This window comes from Caloenas nicobarica, chromosome 1 (genome assembly GCF_036013445.1).
Source record: "Caloenas nicobarica isolate bCalNic1 chromosome 1, bCalNic1.hap1, whole genome shotgun sequence".
In the NCBI taxonomy this organism is placed as follows: Eukaryota; Metazoa; Chordata; class Aves; order Columbiformes; family Columbidae; genus Caloenas; species Caloenas nicobarica.
In genome coordinates, this window is record NC_088245.1 from 24,724,158 (window position 1) to 24,746,411 (window position 22,254).

The 22,254-nt window shown below is 38.2% G+C and overlaps 1 protein-coding gene across 2 annotated transcripts; it reads left to right on the top strand.

The window, feature by feature from the left end:
* The first annotated feature begins 181 nt into the window (after positions 1-181).
* Positions 182-22,017, top strand: SLC13A1 (solute carrier family 13 member 1). Of its 2 annotated transcripts, none has more exons than XM_065639030.1 (15): positions 182-280; positions 2,135-2,263; positions 2,986-3,122; positions 7,108-7,295; positions 7,861-7,918; positions 8,008-8,083; positions 8,592-8,752; positions 11,931-12,050; positions 13,197-13,295; positions 13,385-13,486; positions 18,822-18,925; positions 19,800-19,909; positions 20,558-20,719; positions 21,635-21,772; positions 21,874-22,017. In XM_065639030.1, exons 1-15 carry the CDS (start codon positions 182-184, stop codon positions 22,015-22,017), a joined length of 1,827 nt encoding a protein of 608 aa, XP_065495102.1. The 2 variants fall into 2 exon arrangements, with proteins under 2 accessions (XP_065495102.1, XP_065495111.1); XM_065639039.1 differs by having other exon boundaries at positions 8,008-8,074.
* The last annotated feature ends 237 nt before the right edge of the window (positions 22,018-22,254 follow it).

A 22,254-nucleotide genomic window follows, 5' to 3' on the forward strand; every position in this document is an offset into this window, starting at 1 on the left:
ACTGTTAATAAACGCACTAAAACAATAAAGAGCAAGATTTAATTTTAACTTGGTTTACTTGCCTGCTTTAGCAATGGCTAAAGGTGATAGCTTGGAAAAATATTAATCAGAGTCAGCTATTTAAAGTCAGACCTACTTTTTGGCAGTTTCTGCAGGGAAGTTCCTCTACAAGTCATCAACCATGAAGATTTTTAACTACCTCCTGGTTTACCGAAGGTTTCTGCTCATTGTTCTCACCCCACTGCTTTTACTTCCACTTCCACTTATCATCAAAACCAAAGTAAGTGACCTGCTTTAAGAGGCAGTTATTTTGACCTGTATGTCAAGCCGGAGATTCCCAGATATTTTAGAGTCACAGAATGGTTTGAGTTGGAAGGGATCCTGAATGACTTCTTGATGTTTGCATTGTGGATTTTCCTCTTTTTTTTTTTTTGTGGCATCTCAGAGTATTTGAATAGAAATGTAGAGAAGACAAGAGCTTTAATGTAAGATTCTGTGCTGGTTGCATGGAATTCTAAATGATATCTTTGTTTTCTTGTTCATGAAACATTTTTCTCATTCAACATCATCTAGACTACCTTAAAAATCCTGTCCTTAGATTACATTTTGGCCACTTTTAAACAGCTCTGTGTGATTGAAAATGGAGATGAATTGTCAGGAAGACAGCCGCAATTACCTTTATGTTTGACGATGGGTTTTGTTAAGTTCATCATGTATTGTGTTGTAGTTCAGCATATATCATGTTGTCTGATAGCAAATGACTGGAATCAATTATCTGAGAAATTCCCTCTGGTTCCTAAATAGAGCGAAGGTTATGGCAGGACATCTTAGGTTTATTTTACTTGAAATACATTTTTCTGGTATTAATAACTCTTGTTACACCTTCAGGCTGATGAAACAGCTATCTGAAAATTTCATTAATGATTCTATTTTGTACAGTTCTGATGTCAGCAGAATGAAATGGAGTTCTCCTGTGATTTGTTATCACACATGCATGACACATATCATGTGTAACAATGCGTGAAAGTCCAGTTCAGAAGTCCTTGCATCACAGATAGACAGTGGTTACAGAGTAACATGCTTCACAATGTCTCACATCACAATTTCAATATTTCAGTTTCCTGTTTGAGAGGAAAACCTTGAGAAATTCTTAATGCAGTAATACTTAAGTGAGATGAACATTTCCTAGGTGATAAATGAATTGACACTATCAAATTGTTTCATAAATAACACAAGCTTCCCCCAAAAGATAGATGCCAGCTGTAGCTGACTGACTTGGATTTAATGTTGTTTTTTTCCAGTCAGAGGTTACCGGAGCCATATCCCAATAAAAACCACCTCTGCTGCTGTTGAATAGTTTCATGCCCTAACCAGTGCCATTAAAAGATCTAAACCATTTTCCTCAAGAGCAGAAATATAAATCAAAGTGGCACAACAGAGGTTTCTAGGATTCTAAAAGAAACTGGCCTCACTTCGTCTCATCATGTTTGGCTGTGGCTGCATTTTAAAGGCAGCATTTGAGTACATTCTCCTGATAAAAAAAAAAAAAAGGCTGAAAAAATATCCTGTTTTCCAGGAGTTCACATAAAAGACACTCACTAAAATTACAAGTCTTAAAACCAGCTGTATTTCTTATCGGTCTTGCACAATGTTTTTTACACTAGGTGATATCCTTACCTTATTGATGCTGATGACAAAACTTCATTGATTACAGGGGAGACAAAATTTGACCTATTATTGACTGCAAGTACTCCTGGAGGTTTAAAGGTTTGCTTGCAGCTGCAGAATGTTTGTGATTTATGTTAACTCATGGTTTGAGAATGCTCCAGAATGACTTGTATGATTAATTGTGTTTGAAGGAAAAGGCAGCTGACTTTCTTCCCACCTTCCCTGAAGAATTTCAGTAATTTTACCATCTCTTAGGAAAATATCTTTTAAATTATTTTACAGACTGTGTTTCACATCTTAGCAGGATCATCAACAGCAGCAATGAGTACGCTAAATTCAGGTCCCTCGACTCATACTTGTTTTGGGTGGGCAGAATCTCTCTACTGACATTGCTGGACATTTTGCAATTGTAATTCTTTTCCTGGATGATCCACTCATATTTTTGTTGGTGTCTTTTGTATTCTAGGAAGCAGAATGTGCATACACGTTGTTTGTAGTTGCCATCTTTTGGCTCACAGAAGCTTTGCCGCTGGGTGTTTCAGCTTTGCTCCCTGCCTTTATGTTCCCATTGTTTGGTATAATGCAATCCAAGGAGGTAATTCGTTTTGTCCTCTCTATCATATTATGTATTTCAATGATACAATCTACAAAGAAAGAATCACATAATGTTGAAAACTGATGGGCTGATCCATGGATTTGCTGAATGCCAATCCCAGTAGGTCTGCCTCAAGACTTGCTTACATGCTTTGTCCTCAGGACTTTTTCATATTTCTTTATTTTTTTTCCTAGATTGTGATTCAGTGCTTAGATGCCTGTAAGTAGAAAAATTCTAGCTAGATATAAAATCTCCTTAATGTTACAGAAGTGAGATGACATAATAAAGACCCCATGTGCAAAATGCTGAGTATATATCATGTCAAAGAGAGGACACCACAGATGATCGTACTCTAAGTCTATGTTTAAAGTTGTTCTTTTATCTGTTGGACAGATGACTAAATTTAAAAGAGCAGCATTTAACTGGCGATATAGTTCATATGTAAGATGGAGCTGATGATCTTAGGTTGTTCACATCACAAGGCTTGTTTTTCATTTCGTTTTAACACTATGCACTTAAGTGCAGTTACTCTCGCATCATTTGGTTAAATAAAATTAGCAGTTTCAATTACATTAACAGTCTAAATTTAGGCCAAAAATGTTTCTAGATATTTGCTTCAATATATAACCTTACTGATTTTTTTTTTCATTAAACTGGTAATACCAAATACTAATAGAAAGCCACCATTTAGTTAACAAAATATTTTTTTTGTTTTATTTCAGGTGGCATCTGCTTATTTTAAAGACTTTCATCTGCTGCTGATTGGAGTAATTTGTTTGGCAACATCAATAGAAAAATGGAATTTCCACAAAAGAGTGGCTTTAAGAATGGTGATGCTGGTGGGTGTCAACCCTGCATGGTATGTGCTAAACAATGTCTTGAAGGACAATAATACTCGTGGGAAGCTAAGTATTCTAGAAATAATTGTCTACTGCTTTTTCTGTAGCAGAAATACAGCCTTTCTTTTCTACTGAAACAAAGTAGATATTTGAAATAACATGATTGATTTGTAGGTGATACATTATTATTTAGCTAAAATCCTAATTGAAAGTTCCCTGCAGTGATTCTGTTCATAACAAGCATCCTTCTGAACAAAAATGTGATGATTTTGTGAATAACGTAAGGGTCTTGTTTCTTAATGGTGGTAGTACATTACATACCTGGTGCCTACAACAGAAAATCTGTGCTATGCTTATTATTAACTTATATTCAATACTGTTTGCAAAATTCAGGACACTTCCTAAAAATAAAAGAGTTCGAATACACAGTGAGGAAAAAAAGTCATAAAATTGAAGATGTGGCGAGGAAGGAAAAACACATTAAGCACCATGTCTTTATTTATGGTTTGTTTGTTTGTTTTTCTTTACCTATGAAGAAAATATCAAAGGAATAGGAACTGCCCCTACTAGATTAGGTGATGAGGAAAATGAAATCACGCACTTTCTTCTTACTCACTATCTGCATATATCTTATGAAGTGAAAACTCTTTGCTTGCTTCACAATCTTGCAGAAAAGCTTTAGGCCCACAGGTTCATCTGCCAGCGTACCAGTAAGGCTACAGATAAGATCTGTAGAGCGAGCCTGGCTTCCCAGAATACATGGTGCTCATGACTCCTTGTCAGAAGGAAATGGTGACAGAAAATAAAAAGTCAGAAAAATAGAAACCCCAGGTCTGAAAAATGAGGTACCTCTTAGATTATCAAACTAACAACACCTAATAGAAATGTTGTGTTATTTCTATTCCTTAGTGATTTGTCTGTCCTAATTTCAAATATCACATGTATTTTGATTTTTCCTGCACCTTTTGATAGCTGGTAGCTTTCTTTTTTGACAAAATGCCCCTTACATTCTTGTTCAACTGATTCCCATTATCTTTAGTTATGTTCTTGAGTTATGTAGTTTTAATTATCTCAACTTCTCTTTTTTTGATCACTGCTAAATCCTCATTTTTTGTCTGAAATCTTGAAAGGGAGAACACAAGTGGATGGTGTGCTCTGCTAAGCTGAATGTTCCTGAAGAACTTGCTGTGGGCACAGAAACCTGCAGCCAGCTGCTGAGTATACCCAGAGCAGCCCCACAAACAGCTTTGTAACCCTGAGTAAGGAGTGTCCCTCGTAACTGTCTCAGCTCTATCACATTTCCTGGTCATGACAAAAATATGACAAGATTATAATAAGATGATCTATGAAGTAGAGGATGCTCTCACCTCTCAGCATATGCCCCTCGTTGGCTGTGCCCACTGTACAGCGATGCAGCTGGTTTTGGTGCACAGCCCTCCTCCTCCTCCACTGCAGGAGGAGCAGCCTGGGCACGCTGGAGACTCATCCAGCCCAAGGCACAGGTATCATCGTAGGAGGTTCCTGTGTTAGAGAATATGGGGGTTGCAGCAGTGGAAGTAGAATAGCAGGAATCTTCTGGATTCCACATTCTGCATTCTTCTGGAGAAACTGGTTTGTGTCAGAATTAGTGTGGCCAGCAGGACTAGAGAAGTGATCGTCCCCCCATACCCAGCACTGGTGAGTCCACACCTCAAATGCTGTGTTCAGTTTTGGGCCCCTCACTACAAGAAGGACATTGACATGCTGGAGCATGTCCAAAGAAGAGCAACAAAGCTGGTGAAGAGTCTGGAGCACAAGTCTTATGAGGAATGGCTGAGGGAACTGGGGCGTTTAGTCTGGAGAAAAGGAAGCGGAGGGGAGACCTTATTGTTCTCTACAACCACCTGAAAGGAGGTTGTAGCGAGGTGGGCGTTGGTCTCTTCTCCCAAGTGACAAGTGATAGGACAAGAGGAAATGGCCTCAAGTTGAGCCAGGGGAGGTTTAGATTTGATATTGGGAGAAATTTCTTCACAGAAAGGGTGGTTAGGCATTGGAACAGGCTGCCCAGGGAAGTGGTTGAGTCATCATCCTTGGACGTATTTAAAATATGTGCAGATGTGGGGCTTAGAGACATGGTTTAGTGGTGGCCTTAACAGTGTTAGGTTAACGGTTGGACTCGATGATCTTAAGGGTCTTTTCCAGCCTAAATGATTCTATTATTCTATGAGTTCCTAAAGGCCTCCTGTAATTTAACCTATGTGGTCTGGTCTGCAGACTGGCACAGGAAGGTGAGTATGTCTATGCAACCTGCAAGGTCTAGAATGAGTAATAAAACATTGATGGTGCATTACATAGCAAAGAGTGAGTTTAGACTTGAATGTAAATGAAGTTATCATCCAAGGTTCCATGCAAAATAGTTTTTAAAAAAAAATTGGGCTGAACTGCTTAGGATATATTTTATTATTTTTTAAATACATTTTAGAGTCACTCATTGTAGAACACTATAATTTACAAAATGGTCACTTGACCATCAGTCCATCAAATGCTGGAATTTTATGATGTACTGTTTTGAAACATGTTAGAGAAGGTCTTAATTTACTTTGTTTTTAAATCCTCTTTCAAGTTGTACTAAAATTATATTCCTCTATAATGTGAATGTTCATATTCAGTGTACTTAGCCTGACCAGTGTTTTCTGCACAAACGTTTCTTCTGAAAACACTATTCTTCCCCAATTTCCATCTGAGTACCTAATAAAAAACCGCTTAAAGTTAATGGGATTTAAACTGCTGATGACAATTTATGTTGAATCAGGTCCACCACCTGCAGGTCTGCAGATCATTTCATCATTATGCAATTAAAAGTGCACAGAGAAAAGGCTAGGAATCATGGTATTGAACTTTTTTGTTCTCTCTCGAGAAAAAATTCAAACTTGTAATGTTATTGGTATTAGCAGAAATGAAAGGCTATGGGAGGCATTCTGAGCAGTATTTTTATGTCCTAAAATATTGTTCACATTATTTTTATATAAAATCTTTTCTTTATGTGCTGAGAAATCATTATAGTTTTTGTGAAATTTTTCATCAAGGCTAAACAAAGTGCTTTACAAATTGCACAAATGACTTCTCAGAAAATACTGTAACACCACAGTCTCTCCCCTCACAGTTGTTCTCTTGCTTTTGTGATGCATGGCAGGTGTTTAACAAAACCGCCAAAACCTTGGGACAGGAAGTCAAGAGGGCTACTCTCATTTACAAGTCCAAGAGATGCATTAAAAATTAAAATGTGGCCTGTATTCTGAGTTTACTGGTCAACTTCACCAGATATGACATGGAGTATTTGGTTTTTTTAGTGTAAAACTATGGTGACTCCAGTCACTGATGCAATTCAGTGCACTGCATCAGTGCAATCAGGAATTCCTATGTGTAGTAAACTTAGCATAAGCTGTGCCAAGACTAGACATTGTAATCACCTTCACTTTCCCATTTAATTTCAAGCATGATGTTTATTGAAGCACAAATAATTCCTACACCTGTCTTGGGGCTCTGATTAAGAACCAAGTTAAGTACCAATAACTGAATTGTTAATATTTCTTCCTATAACACCTGGACTGGTATCTAGAGGACTTTCAGCCTAAGGAGTAAGTCCAGGGTTTTGACCTAGCTGGACAATACGAGATTAATAACATCTGAAGTATAGCCATTTTAACTTTCATTTGAACTTGTGACATGCATGGTGCTCTTTCTTCAAAGATGATTCAAGTATATTATTATTCTGTAAATAAACTGTATTGCTTCTGTTTTGATTTATAATACATTTGATCCTTTAACTCTAAAAAATGGTAATTTCGGCGTCTTTGATCAAGATAATTTAAATTCATAAACTTCCTCAGGGGTAAATTACAAACTTTAAGTTTTTGGTGTTTCTTACATTCAGGTTTTCTGTTGAAAATATCTCAATTTATATTAAACAGAGCAGTGATATGAGGTGTTGCTGTAGCAGCCATACACTCTTCTCTCCTGTTCCAGGCTTACTCTGGGTTTCATGGTGAGCTGTGCTTTCTTGTCAATGTGGCTCAGCAACACCTCTACTGCTGCCATGGTGATGCCAATTGTAGAGGCTGTAGCTCAGCAGATCATCAAAGCTGAAACAGAAGCTGATGCACTGGAGATGTCTTGCTCCAACGGCTCCATCAACCCAGCACTGGAGCTGGACGGTAGGCATGCAGAGCAGTTTTTGTCTGTGCCCATCCTCACTCTGCAGTGGACTGAATACAACATAAAATAAAGCTGAACGGCTAGGGAAGTACTATCATCATTACATGCCTCATTGCAAGGCTTCTCTTGGATTACTGTCTGTGAGGTCTCTCATGCTCACAAAAATTAATTGAAATTGAACAGGTGCAGAATATGGCAGTTATATGAGAGGAGGGGACAAGAGACCGGCTTGTTCAGTCGAGTAAAATGTCTGAAAAGAAATATGACTACAGGCTATAGATACACTGGGGGTTAAACATTAGCAAGAGAAAAGAGCTCTTTAAGCTCTAGGGCAATGTTGAGAGAACAAATGAATCTACACTGGTTACATACACTCTCCTCACTAGAAGATTCAAACTCTGGGCAGTAGGAGTCATGAAGGAGTAGGGCACGACTCAGATGTTTTTAAGACTAACACTTGTAAATGCATTCATGGGATGATGTGGCATGGTTGCGTGGAATGGAACATGCTGATGGAGCTTTTCCAGTTAAATACTAATCTGTCTTTGCATCCATGTCTTACAGAAAATATAGAAGAATGTGAAAGCAGTGACTGGAAAGAGAAAGAAAAACAAGTTAATGGGTAATAGTTATTCATTTACTAAATTCCATTCTAAGAATTCATCTAAATAGAGTATCTGTTCACTACAATATGTACTTTTGCTTTTCCAGATATGACAATGGTGTGGCTAGTACTGTGTGCACAATTGAAAAAGAAAATGAAAAAGAAAAGGAAGAGGTACTTAAGGTGTCTTTATTATGCAGCTAATGTGTGTAGCTTAGTTTGTACATAAATCTCTCTTCTATGTAACAGCTAAAATGGCACAGCTAGCAATGAAGCTAGTTTTGCTGTGAATAAGAGATAAGTGTAGATACACATACACATACAGTTTGCTTATGTAGTTATTTCATTAGTGGTTTTGTGCTCCCAGTGTATTTTTACACAAGTGTTTTACAACCTGCCTCACCAGAGTACAAACTCTATATATCAGGTCTCTCTATATATCAGTAAATATAAAGGAAGTTCCTGTGTAAAGACTGAGATAGCTCAGGAAAAGGACTTAGGATTTTACTTTTCCTCCTTTTCCATTGCATGAACAATTGTAATACCACTGTAACAGCAAACAAAACTATGCTGTGTACAGCTGTATTGCCAGTAAATTTTCTGGCTCTTCTAGGACATCCTGGAATCTTATTTTTGTCATTGATGATGAGCCCTTCTTATATATTAATTAGTGTATTTTCTTTCTAAACAGAACCTACCACCTGACGAAACAGTGAGAAAAAACAGAAAGGACAAATACAGTGGGGTTTTCAAAGTGATGTGCTTATGTGTTGCTTATTCTGCTACCATTGGAGGACTGACCACAATCACAGGAACATCGACTAATCTGATTTTTGCTGAGCAGTTCAATACGTAAGAGACTGTTAAATTATTTATATTCTTCCTAATTCAGAATTTTAACTGTTCTTTATTGAGGTCTCACATGGCTCCCCTAAAATGCATTAGAAACCTTACCCTTTGATTTTATATTATTTGATTCTATTGCTTTCTTTCTGTTATTATTTGTTAAAGCGATAAAGTGAAATTGCATGTTTGTATTTGCCTTACACTGGCAAAGGCTATAAGTGGTTTCCTAACACATGCAACAAGATAGCCATTCTTTGGTTAAGTAGTACTTTACTCTTTGAATGGTTGCAGGAAAAAGGATGGGCTTATCTGAGGAGAAAGACGCTACCTGGCCTTGAAGAACTGTTATTAATTTCTAAGTAAAGCAGGAGCTAAGTTCAGGTCTTCTTAGCAAAGGTCATCAGGAGACATTCAGGAGTCTTTGCTTAGTGCAGTAATGAAATGGGGAATTTAGGTCTGTTAATCAAAGAAAAAACAAATATCTCAAACTGGTCTGAAAGTTTGAATTCAATGGAACACATTTTTTTTTAGGACATCAAAACATTCTTTAATATTCCTTTTCTAAGTAGAGCTATTTTGAAAAGAAAATTGGCAGATTTCATTCCAAAGCTTTTAAGAAACCGAAAGTTCTTGCTGAACTTTTTTTCTTCTGCAGACTACCCATTGCCAGAAATATCCCTGCTCTAATGTTAAAATAGAAAAAAGAAAAACACAATCCTTTTACTACCTTCTGCCCACTATTCTGTATTGCGGATGGCAAAACGGAGAAAGACCAGTTATTGATAGATTTTCTTCCAGCATTTGTTCCATGAATGGATGAAATTTGGCTTCAGCATGCTGTTAAAGAGGACTGAAGTGGTACAGTCTGTAAATCAGCTTGTGCTAAGAGAATAATGACAATGGAAACAGTAGGGAAATTCTAATGGAGTGCCTGTTATTGGGACAAAGAACTACACAGGGCAGACTAAGGCATTATAAGTCCTTCAGGCTTAAAATTTCAGACATGCAAGGATTTCTGGTTCAAGCAGGCTTCACACTCAGGAGCTTAGAAGAATCCAAGATTGATTAGTAGGGGTAAGAACTGTTCCTGTTGATTTCCCTGCAGTTGTAGGAAACTTGAAGAAAACTGCCTTGCAGCTGTTTTTTCGGTTTGTCTTAGCTGTTAACAATCTCTTCAAGAATGCATAAGCAGATTGTTCCCTCCCTGCGTCTTTGCCCTCTGCTAGGAGCCTAGGCTGTACATGGGGCACTGCGTGTGTAATCCAGTTTTATACCCCAACAGGATTTTGTTTAATCTTTACGTAACCACTGAGCCTAATCCTTAACTTAAACTGAATCTACCATCTAACTGTGCAAATATTTTTATCTTTAACTCTGTTGCTCCCCATCTCCTTAGAGGCCTCATTTGTATATATGCCCTGTGTGAAGTGGGAATTGACCTGTTATCATGACCTGGACACATTTGCAGTCTACCTTCATGTATCATAAGGATTTGAAGGAGAATAATTCAGCAAAAAGGCTGCACATACAGCATATTCCTGCTTTTCCCACTTAGTAACAAAACACATAAAATAGCACTGCAAAATTCCATATTCTTCATATCTTCCCAATTTTAGTATTAAATAAGATGGAATTAGTGTTTACTATTCTCTCCTTCCCTCCTTTTCGTTTGTCACATAAAGAGGAAACCAGTATATATGTGTTAACTTTGGAGCCTGTGTGCTGCTGGGAATCTTCAGCTTGCTGTTGATTTAGGACCAGCAATTATACTGTGTTCCACAGGGCTGAAGCATCCCTGCCAGTGAGATCAATTTCCATAAAGGCTCCTTTTCAAGACAGATTTGTTACTGATCCTCTCAGGATTTCTCTATTCATTCTTTAATTGTATGTAAAAAGACACAACAATATAATGTCTAGAATTTTATAAGAGGACTAATCTTATCTGGATTTGTTCTATGGAACGAATCTGTTGGTGTTCCAGAAAGATCATAAACACTTTAGCAAGTGATGAAATGCTAAGTCATTGCTATGCTGATATCAGTTTTTTCCTATCTTGGAACTCGTACATTCAAACTTTGATGTAGCTAATCATGTAATAAAAGCTAGATAGCTATGTAATCAGTAAATTATATATAATAGCACAATGTCTTTTCTTGTTCCAGTTTCACTGTCTTAGCACTATGTACTGTTGCAATTTAGAGCATCACCTCAACAAGTGGGTAGGAGTTTTGGTTCAGTCCCAGCTGGCACTTTAATTGCAATATATGTAACGTTATAATAAATACAGATCAATTCTAAAATTTGCACAATATTTGAGAAAGCATTAACAATAAGCATTTGCTGCCTCAAAGACCTATATGACCATCAGAATTCCTTTTCTTCTAGCAAGGCCTGAAATACGAAAGATTGGCTAATAATTTGAAACAGTAATTACAGCCTTTGTCTGGACATTATGATTTCCCTTCCATCTGATTTTTGCACTAAGGAGGAAGGCTGTTCAAGGAGACTAGAATTTTCTCACTTTTCACATTAAAAGTTCTCTCAGTAGAGCTAGAGGAGCTAAAAGAAAGAATAACTTCTCTTCATAGAGTAAATTGAAGAACAGGATTAATTTACCTGGCCTTTTTGCCTGTGTGGCTTATATCTTATTCAACACTAAATCTATTCCTTTCAGAAAGCCAAAGCCTATTTCTTCTTTTCTGAAATACAAATGGCAGAGAGAGTTCTGGTTGAAGGGCCCATATTTGTAAACAGTAGGTTAAGACGGCGTCAAAGAAACAAGGTGACCAGAAAGACAATCCACCTAAAAAATGAACATTCCTGCCTTTCCTGGAAATAAGTAATTTTGTTTCTAATTAGTTTTGAATCCCTTACAGAACTTTAAACAATACAAGTCTCAATGTTGTCTCCACTGTTGTCTTCTAAGTTCATTGGAGCTTGTTCATCTGAGTGGATTTTCTTGTACTAAAGTCTCCTGTCAAAGAACTGTTTTTCTTCAGGTTCTGTTTCTCTGCAGTCTTAACGGTCCTCAGTGCTGTGAGTGGCCCTTCCTTGTCTCCTGCCACCTCACGCAGAAGTCAGCTGCCAGCCAGAAGCATTGTCTTGCATCGGGGCTTTCTGGCACTTCTCACAAGTCTTCATTCCTTTGCAAAGCTCAACTGAACCATGTTTTACTTTCATCCAGACGTTACCCAGATTGTCAGTGCATCAGTTTTGGATCCTGGTTTATCCTTTCCATCCCCATCACAGTTACTATTCTGGTGACCTCCTGGATCTGGCTCCAGTGGCTTTTTCTTGGGTTTGAGTAAGTAAATGTTGCAATCAATAAAACTAAAGTTTGATGTTATAAGACATATTTTCTGCCAGGAGTGAACACTGCGTTTAAGTTTAACAGGCTCAAAAGGAAAATAATGCAGCAACAGTGATTTTGCATCCTTGATTGGCATGGCTGAATCTCTGGATGGAACAACTCAGCCCAAACTGAAAATTCCATATCACAAATGATGATATCCATTCTTTAGAATAAACAGACATCATCATTACACAGTGCATGTGTGCAGGAGAGGAGGATACTGAAACTTATACATTTAGTCTAAGACTGGAAGGTTTATAGTTAGGAAGTTGCCCTTCACTGGAATCGGGGATTGACTTGAAGACTTGAGCAATATCTGTGTTATAAACTGGATGATGGTATTTGTAAATCTGAAGTAAAAAGCTTCCACTTTTCCAAAATTTATATGTGGTGTTATGGTGGGGTTTTTTTCCCTCAGAGCTTGTGCTTTTAAGGTTTTGGAGAGGACAATGCTTCTTTAGGGCTGATTCTTCAAAGCCTTGTTCTCCATGAGTTCACTAACATCTGAAGAGATAACAACAGAGACATCTGTCTTCCACAACTATATGGCTACATACGGTGCAAGAGACGAAGAGCAAGACTGTCTACTGTTAAGCGGCCTTAAAACCATCCCATGCTTGTCACTCCATATGTGAAAATTTATTGTTTTGTTTTTCTTGTTTGTTTTGATAATATTCTTTTTAACACTGTGTAAGGGTCTTATCCAAGAATGAAAACCATGTTCACGCCGAATAGTCAGTAGACAGGCTACTCCTGTGATACAAATGTTTTCATTAGAAAACAAAGTACAGCAAAGTCACAGATGACTCATTAAATGGCCAGGTTAGATATTTGATTGTTTCAATTAGTCCCCATGATTATAGGTTTCATCCTTCCTGGCCAAATGAGCTAGTCAATAACAGGACAAATTTGTTGCTGCCTCTGTCAATCTCCCACTGGACTTTGTCAGTTAACTCCAATATGCTCGGTTTGGTGTGTGATAATTAAGTAGGAAATACTGCATTTTAAAGTGAAAATTTTACTTTTGTAAAAGTTTGGACTTTTTTCTTCTGTATAGAATCCTAATTCATTGTTCAATATTGCTGACTTACATTCCAGTTTTAAAAATATGTTCAAGTGGGGCAAGAAGAAAACAGCCAGAGAAAAGGCTTCAGAACAGGTGATTCAGAAGGAGTATGAAAAGCTTGGACCAATGAGGTATGTCAAACTATAAATCTGCAAACAAGAGTGAGTAAATCCAAGTGCAAATTCAGGAAAATCTATAACCCATTCCGTTTCTGTTGTAGCTACCCAGAAATTGTTACACTTGTCTTATTCATTCTAATGACCCTGCTGTGGTTCACCAGAGAACCTGGCTTCATCCCAGGATGGTCTTCACTTTTCCCAAAGTAAGTAATCTTTTTGATACACCAACAAGAACTATACTGACTTAACTGCATATCTTCTTTTCTTCTCAATTAAAACAAACAAACAAACAAAACAGCAAACAAACAAACAAAAAGAATGCTCACCAGGCTTTCAATACTTCTGAAATATTCTAGGCTGAATCTATACAGAATAGGTAAACTCCAGCAATTTCATAGATCTACACATGCAATACCTGAAATGTGCTAAACCCATTATGGGATAAAATAAAGTGTCTCCTAAGAGGCATTATGCCTAGTTTTGAGACTTGATCCAGTGAGGGAGAATACGTGATGATTTATATTACAGTATTCTGCTTCCTCATCAAATCTACAATTTCAAGAATAAATCTTTGGTTAGAATTTTTTGATCTACTGCCCTTAGTGACAGCCACACGTGTATGCATACAGGCCAACATCCTCTGCTATCATACCACTAAATAATGTTATAAATTACTATCTGTTCCTGTTCATGCATAACTCACTCAACATCACAGTCCAACCAACCACCAAAAAGGCAGGAGCTATTCACAAACTATTATATTTTTTTTGCCTTCTGCTGTAGCTTGGTTTTCTGTTCCTTCCCCAGGATCACCTCAACTTTTTTCCTGGAGAAATCAGTTGCTCTTGCAAGAATTTATAATACTGTGATATGCCCTGTTCCCTTGCTGTAATTACTGTAATTTCAGTTCTGTTCTCCTGTGATAAAGGTCTGAGTCTTTTTCTGGAGTACTGGGAAGTAGTTGCAGGGTTGGCAGGAGCAGGACTTTGTGCTGTTTATGCCCTTCTGGATTTAACACTTGTTACTGAATGGGTCAAAGGGCAGTGCTGGACTTAGATGGTAATTTTCCATCTTGTTTCCCTGTGCATCTGTCATAAATTACATGTGACCATGCATCCATCGTGCCTCCTCTCTTTAAATATGCTCCCACCATCCATATACGCCCACACCCACCAGCACCCACCCATCCCAGTGCTCTGCCAGTAAGTCTGGTATGGGATTTTACAAGAATAATGGTAGCCCTTTGAAGATTTAAGTGCAAAAAAATTATTTTATGCAAAAAAAAGCATTAAAGAGTGTGTTAAAAACTAAGATTGTTTTAAAATTGTTTACTTTTTAATTACCAAAAAAATTGCGGAAGAACTTTCTCTCCCTTATAACAACAGCAGAGCCGATGACCATTGTCTCGTATAAAACGCTGTCTTCTTAAAGGGTTTTTGGAGTGTTTACCTAATCAAGCAATCAGCCAGCTAAGCGATCAGGCTGGCTTTGCTTCTCTTTCTGCTTTATATTAACATTCAGTGCTCACTGAGCATCATTTAATGAGATACATCCAATACTGACAAACAGACATCATAAACAACCTTTCAGATTTGGGATTTATGGCTCAAATAGATTCTTTCAGTCCAGAGATCCACATTTTCCTGTTTGAAGTTGTCTGTTTATCATTGTCTGAGGATTTTGTTTGTTGGCAGGGAAGAGCAGAATATTCCCATGATAAGTGTGATTACAGGTTCTGTACGGAGATGCCACTTTGTGGATGTTCTCTAACATTTCCTTTGGAAAGGAATGAAAGCGTGTGTCCTGTCACATTAGGCTGAATCATGCTATAAGTTGGGTGACGCAACCTGAAGAGAAGCAAAGCTTGCATTACTCCCTAACAAAACCTTTAAGGGGAAAGAAAGCATTTCTTACTATTCAGATCTTGCCTATTTCCAGGTAGTTTTCATCTATCAATCAATTGCATTAACAGGCATAAAAACAGGCGATTAGTTTTTTCCTTTCCTGAGCAACAAAAACTTCTCAGCCAAGATATACCAGTGGGGCAAGGAGCCAGCACAAGTACAGCTGGGAGTAGTAGTAAGGCATCTTCTTTAAGGAAAACAAAGAAACAGGAAAAAGAACTAAAAATGCAGGAACTTTGTTTCTGTCAATGGTTACATTGCACTCACCACTGTGATGTCCAAGGGGCTTCTAGCAGTGTATGAACTGTGGCTTACATCTCCCAGGCACTTGTTCCCCAATGCCTCCGGGTAGAAAACCGTTCAGCGTTTTGGATTTAAGTATACAGATCAGCATGTGCACAACTTCCTTAAGTTTATGTTACAGGAAACAACTGCAAGGAAATATTGTCTACCCTTAGAAATTGGGTTTCTTAACAGAAATCTGATACCACTTACTTTCCACAGGATCTTACCCCACAGTCAGCCTCAGGGAAGTCCTGTCACCAGCACAGATGAGCTTCGTCCTTCTAAAAAGCTGCAACGTCACAGCTATAAGTAACCTTGAGACCCTCTCAGACCAGTGAGTGGGTCCCATTAGGTGGGATTCAAACCACTCCTGGGGCCTTAAACCAGACAGCACTGTCAGTTCCTGTATTCTAACATGGTGAGGATCAGAAGAGCTACATTGTTTTGTGTGTTAAGCCCAGTACAGATTTGTTTTCATAGAACATGAATTCCCAGAAAGTATCCAGCCTTGATTTCAGGGTGGTAAAGCACAGGTTCCTCGGATTTGGAATCAGGCTTTCCTTGATTCTGTCCTGGTTGATAATCATCTCTCTTGCCAAACTAGACAAGATAATCTCACACCTTGTTTTCTGTCTGAGTATAGCTTCCAGCCATCTGTTTTTGTCTTTCCCTGGTGGAATAAAAACTTTTCTGTGACAAGTCCTTTAAGGATATACGTATCTGTTATAATTATATCGTGTTATAAGATTTGTTTTCACAAACTAAATGGAATGCTCAAAGATTTGCTACAAGAAACAAATTTCCATCATTCTAACCACCTATGTTCATGTTCTCGGCCTCTTGTGTGCATCCTCGCAAGTTACTGAATACCCCTTTAAAATACAGATGCTGATTTTCTTTTAAATTCCAGCAGAAATATTGGTATTTAATGCTGATATCTCCCCACACTTTAAGGGCTTCGTTTTGAAAGGTCAGCCAATTTTTAATCCACATTTGTGCTGTATCAGTATTGATGAGAGGTCATTTTTAAGCAGCATTATCAGACACCTTTCAAATATATATTACCTTTAGCAGCTAATTTTTCTTAAGAAAATTTTATAAATCTATCAAAGACTAATCCTTTACAGACCTGCCCTGTTACCTCCCTCTGGATGCTGACAGCAGGAAGTTTTGATAAAATTTGTGTAACACTACAGAGAGCAGCACAGTGTAAATACACCTGTTTCCTCCCTTTCTGTTGACAGCACAGGATCCCACATCATTTCTGCTACAACAGTTCCTTTCCATGTCCTGGCCTGATTCCAGGCTGTAGGTCATTATGTTCAACTAGAGGAGTTTCTCATTGGCCTTTGGCCAGAACTTTATGAACCTCATAAGAACCAGAAGGTTTAACACTGGGCTGCAGCTGATTACAGCTGGTCTGTGCAAGGTGGACTTCCTTCACACTTCCTCAGATTATTCCCTGAGTATATTCTTTCTTTTTTTCTGCATGATTTCTCCCTTTCTTTAGTGCCAATACAAGGCCACTATGTACTTTTGCCCGCAGCCCTGTTCTCTATGATGATGTCATTTGGAGACGTTGTGAGATCTTCTTAGTCAGTAGCTTTTTTTCTTCTTTATAGGATAATCAGATTTGCAGTGTTACAAGCAAACTGATGTTGTATATGCAGTTATATTATAGCTTGGATAAACGGACTTTGAAAAAAAGTTTATCTCAAAATTTGATAATGATTGAAAAGCTTCTCTTTGGAATGGTGCCATGTGTGTCTTCATGATAGTATGACTAATGGCAAGATGTTGTATGTGTCCCAGGCAGGTTTTCTGAGAATGGTGTTTTGCATTCAGGAATACTAAGCTTTTGTGAGCAAAAAATGGCCCCTCCCTAATTCAACAAGGGGAAGTGCTAAGTCCTGCACCTGGGGAGGAACAATCCCATCACCAGTACATACTGGAGGCCACCCAGTTGGACTGCAGCTTGGTGGAAAACAACCTAGGGGTCCTGGTGGACACCGAGGTGAACATGAGCCAGCAATGTGCCCTTGTGGGCTGTGTTAGGAGGAATGTTGCTTGCAGGCCAAGGGAGGTGGTTATACACTTGTAATATATGACTGGGAGATGATTTTTCCCTTTCAGTGAGAAGTCCTGATTTAGCATAAAACCTTAAGCTGCTGGAAAGGTCTGCTGGGAAGTTATACTTGGACTTAGTAGCAGCATATGCAGAAAAGCATATCGTGTGGGGCTGAGAGGACGAAAATACTGATATATTGGTTCAGGAAAACTTAGAGAAGACCTTACAGAAAATAGGAAAAGAAAAAAAAAGCTTAAGAAAATGTTGGGTTTAACTTTCTACAGCAAAATTCTTATTCATTTGGATGACCATCTTGACTGAAATAAGCCAGACTGGGAAGTCTCACCACCTAACAGTGTGTAACAGAATCAGATGGATGTGTTAAAATGGACTTAGAGTTCAGCTTTGTACTTCACCTGATCTTACGACTACTCTGTACATGTTAGAAGATATTGGATCAATTTAAGAAACGCGAGTGCAAGCAGTACTTAGGCACTGGAAATGACCAAAAGAAACATGGGCCTTGTGTCTATGACCCTTGTAGTGACAACCACAGGAGGATGATAACAAAGCTCTGCTGCCTTCTCTTGACTACAAAAGCATCATCCTTTGTGGATATGCACAGTGCTCTTAAGGCCTGTTGGACTGAATCTATTATGGAGCATATTAAAGTTACTAAATTTATCATGGACTGTGAAAATTAGTTGTTTAAGCACCAGCTATTCCCAAACATTCTCCTTCCCAAAATGGCACATGTTTACTCAAGAGGCTTATTTATGAATTTAGAGGGCTGCATCTAATATTTCTACAGATGTGGAGAACTGACCTTAGCTGGCCAGCAGATTCCCACCCATCTGCTCTCTCACTCTCCCTCCTCAACAGGACTGGGGAGAAAATAAGGTCAAAAAGTTCATGAGTCAAAATAAAGACAGGGAGATCCCTTGCCAGTTACCATCCCAGGCAAAACAGACTTGAGTTGGGGAAAATTAACTTAATTGCCAATTAAAAATAGAGTTGGATGGTGATAAACAAACACAAAAACTAAAATACCTTTCCTCCACCCCCTTTCTTTCCAGGCTCAACTTCACTCCTTCATTCCTGACTCCTCCGTTTCTTTCCACTGCCCTAAGAGGCACAGGGGATGGGGAATGAGGAACTGCGGTCAGCCCATAAAATCTCCTTTCTGCTGCCCCATCCTCCTCCTCACTCTTTTCCCCTGTTTCTCCTGACTATATATATTTAAGTGTTTTTTTTTTTTTTTTCTTGTTGACTTCTCCTTAGGTATAAAGGCTATGCTACAGATTCAACAAGTGCCTTAGTGATAGGCCTCCTGTTCTTTATTATTCCAGCAGAAACATTGTCTAGGACTTCAAATGGAGAAAACAGTTGAGTATCTTTTGATGCGGATTTTACTACAATAAGGTGTCTAAAATGCAATCATGAATATAATGTGTTACATTTATTAGAAGAATATTGTTAAATACTAATGTTAAAATCTTAATACAGGATAATATCCCACTGGGATGTAAAGCATCCCTGGCCTGGAAGTCAGTGCCAACAATTAAGCAATATGAGCAGCAGGAACTGGTGTTGAGCAGGAACCTGCTACCTGCAGCCCACCACTGCCAATGGAAAACACCTTCCCATTGACTGCAATGGGCTTTGGATGGGACTGCACAGGGCCAGGTTGGGTTTATTCTTTGAAAATGTAACTGCTTATTTAAGGTACCCTACAAAATTCAACATGGTAAATGAATCTATTCTCATTAAATTTTACCCTTCAAAATGGAATTTACTCTGATTAAAGTACACCGCTGGCTCGTCCTCTTTGTGCATTCAGTTCTGCTGCTGACATTAATGAGATCTGGGAATTCACAGAGAATGCGAGATCAGAACATAAATGAGTCTAAATGAAGCAGCATTTGTGCAGCAATCTGAATACTGCAGTTTTACTGAGTAAATGAAACTCATTGGTACGCCATAGTTATCTTCCATAGGCCCTTCCCCCAGGGGACAATGTTCCACTGGTGGAAACAGTTATAGCTCTATTGTCTTCAGACTCTGACACTTTTCAGCAGCTAAGGGTCTGTCCCAGGAAGTGCAGGTTGGTCATGTCAAAGTCTTAACTCATGTTATAATGATGAGATTTTGCTTTTGAATGTTTCCCAAGTACTTCCTCAGAGAGATTATTTCAAGATGTTTTTCAATATGTTTTTAAATGTGTTTGAGTTTTGTTTATTTTTTTTTTTTTCCCCCTAGCTGTTTTTGGTTACACTCCACTGATTACTTGGAAGGAATTTCAGTCATGCATGCCCTGGGAAATAGCTATTCTTGTTGGTGGTGGGTTTGCACTGGCAGAAGGCTGTGAGGTAATGTAATTTATAGAAGATATTGAACAGCTAGCACGGCATCAGGAGCAATTCAGACATGCAGTCAATTCACAGTTATTCTCTTGTTTTAGCAAGTTGTTCCGCATCAATACTGAACACGATAAATATAATGAATATTCAAGATGTTCAGGAAGCAGGGTTACAAAAAAAGGAGTTTGCTTTTTCTTCAAAGACTGTGCAGAATGATGACTACTGTTTGTTATTTAATTTAAACCTGATGATGGTAGGAGACGTGCAGACAGACTGTTTCCTAAGCCTTAGGGTTAATGTTCCCTGTCACTGAGGTACCTCCCATGTGGAGCCCTGCTGGATACTCCGGTAAATCAAGGTTTGGGCCCAAACTCTGGTTATGAGCATACTACACATTATGACTCCTCTAAACATTTTAGAGATGCAAACATAAATAAGTGGAATATAGTTTGCATGGGTTCCTATAGGACACCATTGAATTAGAAAAATGTGCTTAAAAACATGTGGTAGGAATATGGAAAATATTTCAGATTTTTTCCTCTTTTATGCAACTGCTTCACAATTACCAGATGAGTAAATTCCTATTCTATACCATTTATGTAATTTTCTTTTCAGTAATATGCAAAACATAATCATATTGTCATATTCTTTATGCAGGTTTCAAAACTTTCTGAGTGGGTAGCAAGTAAACTGAGCCCTCTAGGATCACTGCCCTTGTGGCTGGTTATCTTAATATCATGCCTTATTGTCACATCAGTAACAGAAGTGGCCAGCAACCCAGCTACCATTACAATATTTTTGCCCATACTATCTCCTTTGGTGAGTATACACAGACTGGTTTTAATAAGAATCTGCTCTATCATCCATGTAATCATACTTCAAAGAAGCGGTTTTTTAAAGTCTGCATAAAATACTTCATGCATTTTTTGCTGTGTTGTGTTGTGCATTGGATACTTGGTTGGTTGGGCGCTTTTTTACAGCAGATGCTGAAAATTCAGTAAAATTAAGTAAAAGTTTAACACTCAAAAATCGACACCATTATTCCTACTTGCGAAGAGTCGAAGCACTTTAAAAGGACAGCTCTCTTGGTGTTTCTTCAGGACAACATCTTCAGTGAATATTATTAACACTGCAACTTTCAAGCTGTCGCCAAAGAAAAGAGAGGGCTAATAGATATTCTTTATATGTAATTCTCATTTCTTCTCTCCTTAGCTCAGTTGTGTCCTTTCTTATCATCTTTATCAAATCATCCAGTTCTTTCTTCTTCTTCAAAATGTACTATCATCTTCTAGTCTGTAGATTTTCCTCTTGGACAGCCTGAACACATATTAATGCCCTTTCCCTCTCTTACAAAGAAACTCCAGTCCTTACTTCATTGAATCCTTCCTGAGTATAGTATATAAATTCAACTTTATCATCTCTCTTGCAGTGTTTTGCTTTTAGTGCTTGTGCAGTGCCCACACTCTTTGCATTATTCTTATTTTATGGACTCAACTACAATTAAAAAACACCAGGCATGAATTTAAAGTTCAGTAGCTATTCAGTATCAGAATCACCTTCTCTCCTCGGAAGCATTCCCAGATTTAATCTTAAAAATGAATTATCTGAAAAGGTTCTTTCTCACTATTTAAGCTGGTAGTTATGTTTTCACAGCTCCCTTGTGTTAAGTTTGTATTTATGTATTTCATTTGGCAAATGTGTCCCTTGACATCTAGTCTCTCTCTTTTATGATAGGCTGAAGCCATTCATGTGAACCCACTTTTCATTTTGATACCAGCTACCTTGTGTACTTCCTTTGCATTCCTGCTTCCTGTAGCAAATCCAGCCAATGCCATTGTATTTTCGTATGGTCATTTAACCGTCATGGACATGGTAAGTTTTAAGCAAAACCCCCTGAAGGGGAATTTTAGCATTTCGAAAACTTTCTTCAGTGTCTTGATGTGAGTTTCTGCTTTCTCTTTCCTCTCCTTTAGGTGAAAGCTGGTTTGGGCATTAACATCATTGGAGTTGCTGTAGTTATGCTTGCAATTATGACATGGATAGTGCCTATATTCGATCTCTATACATACCCAAGCTGGGCACCAATCATTTCTTCTACAAATAACACTGGGCTGTAAAAGAAAGAAAGAAAAAAAAAGTAATCATGGGGATTGGCTTGGATTGGTTTTGTTTCTTTTCCACCGACGTGGTGAGTCACTTAAAATGCTTTTTGTCACCACAACAATAAGGATCCACATTACTCTAGATGCCATATTTCACAGTCTTGGACACTGATGATCCAGTCTGGGAGCCTGATCAGGAAGAGTGCTAGGCTGTCTAAATATCATAAAGTTAGATCAAGTTTCTAATCTACT

Excerpts from the sequence above, each read along its gene's own strand:
- SLC13A1 (XM_065639030.1), top strand. The coding sequence starts at position 182 with ATGAAGATTTTTAACTACCTCCTGGTTTACCGAAGGTTTCTGCTCATT. Across the intron at positions 2,264-2,985 it reads GTATAATGCAATCCAAGGAG|GTGGCATCTGCTTATTTTAA; the intron begins GTAATTCGTTTT and ends GTTTTATTTCAG. Across the intron at positions 20,720-21,634 it reads TGCCCATACTATCTCCTTTG|GCTGAAGCCATTCATGTGAA; the intron begins GTGAGTATACAC and ends CTTTTATGATAG.